General features: G+C 27.7%; 1 protein-coding gene across 1 annotated transcript in view; it reads right to left on the bottom strand.

The window, feature by feature from the left end:
* Positions 1-281: 281 nt before the first annotated feature.
* The window catches only part of LOC118195176 (vesicle transport protein SFT2A), a 30,107-nt gene continuing 18,855 nt past the window's right edge, over positions 282-11,533 (bottom strand). Inside the window, exons 5-8 of the mRNA XM_035366432.2 lie at positions 10,137-10,218; positions 7,186-7,221; positions 4,581-4,669; positions 282-3,120 (exon numbers count right to left, since the gene is read on the bottom strand). Coding sequence (XP_035222323.1) covers positions 3,081-3,120; positions 4,581-4,669; positions 7,186-7,221; positions 10,137-10,218 — 247 coding nt within the window. The 3' untranslated portion in view covers positions 282-3,080. The remainder of the gene's footprint in view (positions 3,121-4,580; positions 4,670-7,185; positions 7,222-10,136; positions 10,219-11,533) is intronic.

Below are 11,533 nucleotides of genomic sequence, written 5' to 3'. Positions count from 1 at the left end.
TACTGAACTTATAAAGTCAGCACAAAGATATTAGCACATTTATCTGTTTTCTAAGTGTCCTGGTGATGCTTCTTTGTAAACTACACAGCAAGGACTAAATAATCCAGTTCCTGGTTGTGTAAAATGAAGTAAGACTATTAGCTAACTTAATATAAGTGAAATGAACATCTATGACATTAAGATGCTTGCCTAAGCAACGAGTAAGTAATTTTGACTTCAAACTTTACAGAATGTTCAAACATCAGAATGAGACACAAAGAAATATACATTCAAACTTTAGAAACTTTTTGCCAGAGGATTTATTCAATTACATCTTTTACAGTAAACACTTAATATATTTATAACAATGACATTAGAAATATTACAATACAAGGAAAAATTCAACGGTTGAACAATATTGTAAACAATATTAAATATAAATCAATATATACAAGTGATTGTATGCCATAACCATTATTATTCACAAATATTCACAAAGCATTAAACACAGATCAGAAGGAGTGTGCACATATATGTATATATATTTATTTTTATATTGAATTATGAAACAAATACTGAAAAGAAATCAGTGCAAGGACAAATGCAACTTATTTTTTATTTCCAAAATTTCCTTGCATATTCTATTTTTTTGCCAGAGTTCACATGGGAAATAAAATAGTCACAAAAAGTTATATTGCAAGACAAAAAAAGTACACACAGTTACTAACTGCACTCGTGATTGACTAAAGCTCTTTAAATGTAATTAAGCAGTCTCAAGTGCAAGAACAATAATTCTCTTTCAGATCTTCAACTATCTCAATTATCAATAGTTTGCATCCCAAAGAAATTATTTTTCAGGACAAAATACAGAAATTAAAACTTTTTATGAGAAACATTTGCAATGGCTACAAATGAAATTAAATGTTTATATAACCTTACATGAATATTTTTTAAAAACAAAAACAAATATCTCCACTTTTCTAAATATAATGAGTAAAATATAATAATAAATTAAACATGTAAGACATATTATACCTAAACTACATTAAGCATTTATTTCTAAAGCAAGGATACAAAATTCATAATACTTTGGATAAAAAAAAAGGAAGTTGAAATGGGAGGGTCAATGCATGTTTATTATCTCTTAATAAATACATTTTTAATTATAAAACTGCAATTTATCTTGTTAATAACATAGTTATATGCATATGTAAATAAGTGTTCTAGTTAACTACCAATTAGCAAAAATAAAAGTTTACAAAGAACAACATTGCAGGTGCTAAGAAACATTCTCCACTGGACACTACACAACAGTGTTTAAAACGTTGAAAGTGATGACAAGAAATTAACCTCACAAATCAAATATTTATTAAATCATAGCAGAACCTACACTAAGAATGAGTGACATTAAATAGTAAATGACATTAAATGAATACAAAAATGGCCTTTAAATTTCAAGCACTGGATGCATTTACACTCCTAAATAAATGAAATAAATTACTCTAGATACATTTTTCATTAAATGTGAACAAAATTACATCATGTGATAGCAAATAATCACTAAATGTAAAATGCCAATATTTGTAAACATTAATAAATAATACATTAAATATGAAAATGGCGAGTATTATGAAATAAATTTAAATACTGCTGTAATCATGCACTGGCACTTCAAGATATTACAATTTGATTATTACAAAGTTTACTTCAAAAACTCCTATCAGTCAAAATATGCAATTCATAATATATTAAAAAAATTTACAACTCAGCCAACTTTCCTATTCAAAATTTAAAAAAAAATGCCTCAATATTTAATAACATGGCTATATCTCAATTTATAAAATATCTAATTTTACAAAAATATCGATTTTTTAAAAATGAATGAAATTACTGCATTATATTTTAATAACCATTTTGCAAAATTTTATTATTTCACTACATTAATACATCACAATTTTAGGTACAGCATGTTACTAAAATTTGTTTTTATGTACATAATAAAAAGCTAAATATTGAAAAGCAATATTTAGCTTTGTATTATATTATATTTTAATATTTAGCAATATTTACCTCTGAGCAGTATGATTATTTTTATTCAATCATGAGATTTGCTACTACTTGACATATATTACCTTAATTAAAATATATTATATTCTTTAATTGGTTTATTTGATTATGGTAAAGCATGTAAAGGCTTTACGCCTACTTTAATGATAAAACTATCATCTTAAAGAGAATGAGACTATGAAAACCATTAATAAGTAGTTATACAAATTTAGCTAATAAATGTTGTTTAAACACAGCTATTCACGCACAAAGACTGCCATGGCATGCTGCTTAAAAGGCTAAATATTATTTAAACAAAATAAATATATGAATAAACTTTTTTGTTTTATATGCTTTCACATGTCATACTACAAACATCACAGCATGAATAAACTATTTTCAAAAGTTGAGGTAAAATAATTATAAAATTATTATTTACAAAATACTATATAATATAAATATAATTATACCTCATGTAACTGAGTAAGATATTTATGGTTATGATTTCATAAGAATACATGTTTTTATAAAAATACTCTTTACAAAAAATATTACAAGTTTCTAAAAGTTTTTATACCACATTTCAGAAAATAGTAATTGCATTTTTGTTATAAAAAAGCACTAACTTGTTCTAGGCATACAAAGAAAAAAAAGGAAAAGCTGTTATAGTTCCTATATTAGCATATATTAGAAAAATGGTTATTTTGCAAAGAAATGCAAATTTATATATCACTTTTAATGAATTAGAAAAAATTTTGATTGTAGATATTAAATTCATTTGTATAAAATTTATGTCTTAATAATGCACAAAAACTTACATAGATTCACAATAGTGTATCAAAAATAGCTATTCATTATTCAATTATTAAGTATACAATAACACAATAAATGTCAGTCTGCAATAAGTGCAGAAAATTTCTTGCTGAATAGCAGTATTCATACAAAACAATGTTCCAAATTACACACATATTTTGGTTGTTTTGATTAATTGTAAGACTCATAGAATCAGAAAGCTTCAGAAAATAAGTTTACATTGAAATATTTCTTCTTAATTACTATGATATGCATGACTGGAAAAACTTTAAGACAGCATTCCTATGTTAAAGAAATAAATTAATAAGCAAACAAGAATTTATGAAAGCACAGAATTTATGAAAATTAAAATCACAGTCAGCTATGAATATAAATAATCCCTACAGTATAGCATAATCATTTCAAGTCTCAGACATTTTTTTAAAAAAGGCCTACCAATATAAGTATAAATATATTGTATTTTTTTATTTATCTATACTTCTATTATTTAACAAAACATCATGGTAACAATAAAAGATAAATATTATTTACATATAAGCATTTATTGTTGTTACAGTAAAATGCTTAAGTTACTCATTTTTTACTACTGTCCAGCAAAATATTTAAGCTGTTATGCACAAACAATTACATATGTAATAGAAGTTAAATGTTAGGAGTAATGCACTCTAGAAAATGATTATTGCTTCTCTTCTTTTCCCAAACTACTTGATATTAACTTTCTGTTTCAAAATGAAATTTCACTCAAATTAATTTTTATTAGTAATATATTCCATGGACAACAAGGATATATATTTGGGGGGGGGAGAAAGAAAAATTCTTTGAAAAAAATTGAAAAGGGTTCAGATTTTAACAGTCGCACAAAAGAGCAATTATAGCAATTCCTAACTTTTCTATTATCAAATCCTCATATATAACAAATTCAAAAAACAAGTTATAACTATTGACAACATCAGGCCGAACTGCAAAATACATTTACACATCCGGAGAATATAGTTTCAGGTCCTCCATCTTCCTAATAAGAGTTTATTATTATTATTTGTTTATTATTATTATTTTTTTAAGTAGCAATAAGGATTACATTGCAGCACAAGAGAAAAATGGTTACTGAAAAGTTACTCCAAAATTGAAGTATGAGGAACTGTGTGATTTTTATAGGCAAAAATTCTCAACTATCATAAAATTTATTGTGATTTTACAGAGGTGCATGGGAGATACACAAAGTAAAGTCATGTCCAGCCAGATAAAGAAATACCAATAGTTGGAAAACCACTGCAGACACAACTTATGCTGATCAGCATGGAGGGTATTAACATCAATGACAAAAGTTATGCTGAAAATTGATGGAATGATTAGCACTAACAGCAAAGTGACAATTTAAAACTGAAATTCAGTCAGGGAATAACTTGTCAGTAAGGAATAAATGCAAATTGGTTTTAGGATGGCACCAAGATCAAGGAACAAATTTCTATCAAGGAACCAAATGTCTAGCTAACTATGTAGACAAGTGTTTTGAGAACCTGGGTGCTTAAATAAGTAATGTACCTCTGCCATATTGTACTCTAGTGCACTGTTTAATGAACTATTCTTCACCTAGGGTAATTAAATTTTAAACTATCATTTTATATAATCTAAACAAACATATTTCTAAAAATTAAAAATTGCTATTCGAGAGAATTTTTTAAAATATAGTAATATATATAGAACTTGAAACAAATATTTATAGAAGGCATTAAAAAACTCACCTAGCATAAGGAATGTATGATAGTGAATACCATGTCATAGAAAGAAACTGAAAAATGCAGAATAAAACGACCAAGCCAATTTTTTTCCACTGAAATACACATAAATATAATAGTGAGTCAAATAATACAATGCATTTTATATATCATTTTTGATAATGTCACTCAAATTAGAAAACCTTGAAATAAAGATGTTACATTAACAAATAACTAATAAATATAACAAATAATAATTTATAATAAATATAAAAAATAACTAATATTAATTTTCAAAAAGTGAAAATAAATGCACTACAGCAAACACTATAATTTTAGCCATGGTGCAATGATGTGATACATGGAATAGAGGTTTTGAACACTAGAATGGGAATAGGAATCTAGACTCATGGACAGCATTTATATGTAGTATATATTTTTTCCTCACTGTCTTAGGTTGACATATCCTGTTCATCTATTACGCTCACCCACTAAAATTTATGTTTCACTTATATCAAATACGCTTCTTTGGTAGGCAACTTTGCAAACACTCTTAACATCACCAATAACTAAGACATGAATTCAGTTTTAAATTTCCTGCATAAACACTGAGATAGTATACATTACAGAGTGGTGACTGCAGAATGAATGCAAACAGGAATTGAAAAATATCCCACATAATGAACTTTGTACTACATTATGAATCCCCCTTGATTTTCATCACACAAATTTATTTTGAAAATTTATTTAAATTTGAAATTGAAAGATGCCCAATTCATGGCAAAGTAGTGACATTCCAATAAGCTGAGATGTATACAGTGGAACGTCATTCTCTACTTCTGAATCATCTTAAAGAGGAGGAAGATGCTTTAGATAACTTCTTGAAAGATATGTAAGAAAGTAGACGTGCAGACAGTGAGTCTAGTATCTTCATTGAAAGAGTAGGAAGACTTACAATAATTAAACTACACTACATGGAGATTAAGATTATAAAATGAAATACAACCTATAAAACATAATGCATAAAATTTAAAAAATAGTCCTTGTTTATATACTTGAATATTTAAAATATTCACATGAGAGGTTATGCTCACACTATGTACATATCAATCAATTAATGAAAAGGATATTTTAATTTAATTTTTACTTTAAATCAGAATGTCAACATTTAATATTTAGGAAGAAAGATACAAGAAAACATCTCATGGCAACCACCTTTGAAGCTACTATTTCTGAGAACATAAAAAAAAATCTGATATGGATGCCACATGACTTCCTTGTAGGACCTATTAAATTATACACATTTTTGCTGCATTTCATTTATTCTCTCGAATTTCATTAGAGATATAATTCTCATTCAATCAATTCAATTGTCACTTCGTGGGAAGGCAAATATACATAAAAACTCAAAACATCTTTATTAAAAATTGTAAAATATGAAAAAACATAAAACACCAAATACAGTTGAGAACAGTTTAAAACACAATTAAATTGGTACAGTTTCCATGCAAAAGCAAGCAATTCAGGCAGTGGTCAAGAAGACAGATTTTTCTGATGCACAAAACTGAAAGTTTACTTTCGGTCCCACTCAGCAAAAAGACACTGACGTTGGTGCAGAAACTGATTTGATTCATTATTCTTCTAAGAGTTTCAATTATAAACAAATAGCGGCTTCATTAGTCCTTAGTAGAACTTAAACAAGTTTTAAATTGCTGCTGATTCTACTCTGTATGCAGATTAACTAAAGGCATAACAACTTTAACGGAAACATAAGAACAACATAATTCAATCACATTTTAAACAAAAAATGCACAATTGAATATAAGAATAAAAAAATGAGCTCACCAAGCAGGGTAACAGAGTGGGTGTATAAATATACTTTTGGTGCAGCCAATTGCAACCAAAAAGGAAGGTGCACAACTACATGTTATAGCAGTCTCTTATACAAAATTTGAAACTTCTGAGGCTACTTGTTTTTGAATTATGCAAGATATATACACATGCATGCATGTACAGATGTCATGAAAAAATATCTTCTGAATCCATTTTACAATCTGCTTTGTGAAAGAGTCCTTTATTCTGTCTATAGATACAGCAGATGTCCTGCAAAAACATCATTCATATGGATTTGATAGCTGTCAAAATTGATATTTTCGTTGAAATATGGTACCCGAAATTTTCCATGATTATAATACTTCCTTTACTTCATACAAGTTAGTAAAAATGATATTAAATGTCATGGACAGTCATGTTCTCCAAGACGCTCAATTATAAAGGCTAAAATTATCTGGAACTATGAATGGTCATTTTATCAAATTTTCATGTATTGGAATCAACATAAATCTGCACAAAGCTAAACATTAAAAGACTGCTGAAGGTGTCTACCTTCAGCACTCTTTTAGTGTTTAGCTAAAGAAGAAAATATAGTTTTAAGCATAATTTCCAAATATTCTTATAATTCTGGGGATTATCAAGCAAGATGTGCGTAAGGAATCACAGAAATTCATCAACATTAAATTATTCATCAGTACTAAATATTATACTCAAAGTTTAAAACTCAAATATTAAAAATATTCCTGAAAATCATTATTTTTAAAAAGGATAATTTTTACTACTAAAAAAGAGCACATACCCAAAATGCTGCACACAGAGTAAGAGCAAGAAAACTCTAAAAATGAATAGTAAAAAGTAATTTAGTATAAAACAGTAAAAACATAATTTTTTAATTACATTTAGATTTGATTGGTACATAAAAAATCAGTGATTTTAATTTGATTATTAATTAATTGCATAGGCAATCTAAGACTGTCCATCTATGGGAAGCATAAATGCCATTGCCATTTTCATAGAACACTACAGCTACAGTGTTATACAAAAAAGAATGTATACAAGGAGATCAAACACATGATTTTACTACTTGATTTTAGAAAGTTTAAATTTTATACTGCATTTTGTTTTTACAACTGTTACCCGCTTCCCTTACAAATTTTTTTGAAAAAAATTTCAAAAAATCATCACATTTTTTTATTTTATTATTAAATACAACAAAATGAAACAAATAAAAATATGTGGGTTTTAAGTTAAATTTTAATTCTTTGAAGGTGTAAAAGCATTTATTTTTAATATTCGTTTACTATCTCGAGTTATCTCGGGCAAACGAAAAAAAGTTAAATATTAATCTTTGTATAGTAGTTTTTGAATCAAGGGACAACATAGAGTGATATCTGACATTCTGCACTGGTATCTGGTTTCTTTTCTTACTGGCTTACCGCTGGAATCTCTTTCACTGTAGCACAGAGTACACTGTCTCATTGGATTTGATTTTTTTCCCCCACCTCTTCATAATCACTATCTGAAAAATCATCGCTTTCGCTATCTTGCATCATCGACATTATTTTATTTTTTTTTTCAACGCATGTATCCTTCTTTATATATTACTAATCCACAAGCCAACGTATACTATACAGTAGGGAAACACGTGACCAGTCCCTCCAAAATAACCGCGCAACCAACAAAATTTGGCAAACTGCCAATCAAAGCTGAATATTTCCTTTCATTTCCTCCAGACTGAGTAAAACCGTTATAAAAGAAATCGTACTAACAAATTCTGCTTCGCCCGAGTTTTCGCGGGATAATATGTATTGCAGTTAATGCAATATATATATATATGAAGAGATAACTCGGGATAATCAGGAAGTGGTTAAAAAATTCAACTTCTTTTACTGCCTGGCTGCTTTAGGTAAATTATCATGCTATGCCACTGGCTTCAATTCAAGTCATGGATACAGGGTATATATCTGTGAATCTAAAGTGTTTGGGGAATGATGGGGGCACTTAAAATCTGTTGATATAAACATGCTCTAAGATACTCTCAGATTCCAGCTTCTCAGGATGGAGCTTAAGCAGGTGCCATCATCTGCTTTGTTTAACTTAAACAACCTAATCAGTCATTTATTCTCCGATTAAAAAGTACATGAAATAAAATTGTGGCCATTCACATTATAAAGATGACATGTTTATATACTTGGTAAAACAGATCTGGATCAGGCATATGTGTTTGCATTTACAGTCATAATTGTAGTGGGAAGACAGCATTATCTATTCCATAAAATAAAAGATTCATAAACATATCCAGCAATTCTTGTTGGCACTTACATTCTTTTCTCAAGAGAAAACTTCCTCTGTCATACGTAATGCTGACACTTCACGTTCATAAAGTGTTTTGTATTCTTATAATACTTTGAATGCATATTATACTGTTTATTATGCTTAAAAATTGGAATTACTCTTAAAATGACTTTTATGCTCAAAGTACATAGTTGTTGCAGAATTTTATGCCAAGTTCTATTTCAGATATTCATCTTGTAGCAATTTCACTTATTTTTTAACAAATGCAACAGGAATTCCTTAAATTCTTTTTTCAATATGTTCCAACCATCCAGTTTAAATCAGAAATTTAAAATTTTTCTTTTAATATCAGTCATAATATTTTATTTTATTTTATGAATGAATAAAAAACTAAACTATTCAAATGAGCTAAGCTGCATAGTTGTTTTCGTTATATGGCAACATTGTAAATTTTATTTTCAAGGCAAGAATTCATACCCATAATAATACATTACTAACTATTATCAAATTAGAACACAATTATTTACACTGGTATAAACACAATTATTTACATTGAAACACAAATACACAAATAATCATGTAAACATGATTATTTACACTGGAATATAAATAATCATGTAAACACAATTATTTTCAAATACTCTTTTAATTGACATCACAGCTATAACAATCTATAAATTTGCCTGAACTTGGATATTGATTTCATAGTTCATATTTATAAAATTTACAAATGAAGTTTGGTTCAAAAAACTCTTCAATCTTGTACAAACATTATTTTGAGCATCTGAGCCATAAAAGGTAGAGTCAGTTCCAACTGCAAACTGTATTTCAGTAAGACAATTTTTTGAGGATTTCAGAAAGGAAGTTAAAGGAAATAAGATATACTGAAATTTTTCATAAATTAAAAATATTAATATTACTTCAAAAAAGCACATTGTATGACTTTTGTAAATCACAAACAGTTACAAGCATTTCAATACCAAGTTTTGAATGTTAGGAAAGTTACAGCAGGAATGTTAAGAAGTACTATAAATAGACACTGGGTAAAAGAAAACTAAAAGCAACATAATTTTTCGAGAAAGAATTTTCACTCAAACTTATTTCACAATTTATTTTTAAGGAAATTGTCAAATGTACACTGAAAATAAATGAATTTCAATAAATTCCACCACTAAAATATTATATTTTTACTTTCAATATAACAATTTCAACAAAATATTAATAGTAATGCCAATAAAAGAAATAGTATTTATACAGTCTTCCTATAATGATGAATCCTGAGTAATTAATACATATATAATTCTACTTATAACTCACCATATTATTAAATCTCAAACTTCCTCCATTAAACTTTATGTAGTTGCAGTTGTTTATATAAACTTGAATAAATTACCTCTACATTTTGATGCTCAATAAAATAATTTAAAATCTTATAATACAATTTTATATACAAACCAGGACACATATAGTGGCCAAAATTCTTGTTGGTGCAAACATTTTTTGCAACTGATTCCACGGTCCCATTAAAAACATGGTGCTGAAATAATAAAAGATTGTTTATAATCTGCAAAGTTAAAACATAATATTTATTGAATATGGTAAAAATAGATAAAATGACATTCTCAAAAAAATTCAGAATTTAAAGTTCTAATTTCCAGGCAAAATTTTAGAAAATTTTCTAATAACATGACTGTTGTAAAACAACAACAATATAAAATATGATGCATATACTCATGACTTAAATTTGAGCCAACTTTTCATATAAACAGCCAAGAGATGACCAACTACAGAAGATTATTATAACCCATTCTAGTTTTCTCTGAAGAATGAAAATCTGCCACAGGTAATTAATTAGTCGCAATTACCACAAGAATTAGGTTTCTGATTAGAGACAGCACACTCTTTGAGGTACAATTCTTTTGTGTGTGAGATGATGTCATATGAAAGCTTTGATCTTTTAACTGGGTTAAAGGAAACAAGGGAGGAAATTGTTTCAATTTCATATGAAATTTTAACAATTGCATTATTACACAGGCTGTTATAGATTGCCCAGTGTAGCAAGTTTTAGGCATTTAAAAAGCAAAACAAATCCTTTTTTTTAAAGCAATTAAACCAACATGAATGCTTCAAAATTTTGAAGGAATTGTTATAATGATTTTGTAAAGCTTCCCTTAAAAAAAGAAGGCTGCAAAACATACTTTATGTAAAAGAAAATAAAAAATGTACCAGGACACAATGCAGAAGAAATTACATTTTTTTGACTTTTTTTAATAAAATTAATAAATGCATTATGTGCTGTAAAAAACAGTAATAGACTGAAAAATTACGGGAAGTTTGTACTTACAGCATTCTAAACAAAACTCCTAGCAAAATCGGAGGGCTTAACAAAACAGTAGAAATCAACGAGAGCTTTTTATGAAGCGGGTCAAATACTAACTGTACATTGAATAAAGAGGCAAATGAATGTTTTAGATATTCAATGTAGTTTCTCTACACTTATCTTTGTATTTCAGCTGGGCTTGAAAACACAGCTGGGAGTCTCAAATATTTTCAATATTTTATTAATTTTACCTGTATCTCTTTGATACAGTTAAAATAATATCAATTCAACTCATTCATTTCATAGAAATTTAAAGATGTTATCTGAAGTGAAGAATATGTAAATAAATATTGTATATATAACAGTTAAGCCAAGGCATAAAATACTAATGTTATGAATAAATGATATACACTGTTGCACCAAAAGAATTTTGTTAGTTAAGCCTTATAACTAATCAAGTACAGATGCACATCTTGCTGTGTCAGAAAATGCAAGTCTTCATAAGGGAGCACAAATCTTATAGTGCCATTAT

This window comes from Stegodyphus dumicola, chromosome 10 (genome assembly GCF_044657685.1).
Source record: "Stegodyphus dumicola isolate Sdum_Otavi_A_Nest chromosome 10, ASM4465768v1".
Taxonomy (NCBI): domain Eukaryota; kingdom Metazoa; phylum Arthropoda; class Arachnida; order Araneae; family Eresidae; genus Stegodyphus; species Stegodyphus dumicola.
Note: the sequence above shows the minus strand (reverse complement) of the source record. Positions and strands in the feature narration are given on the sequence as shown.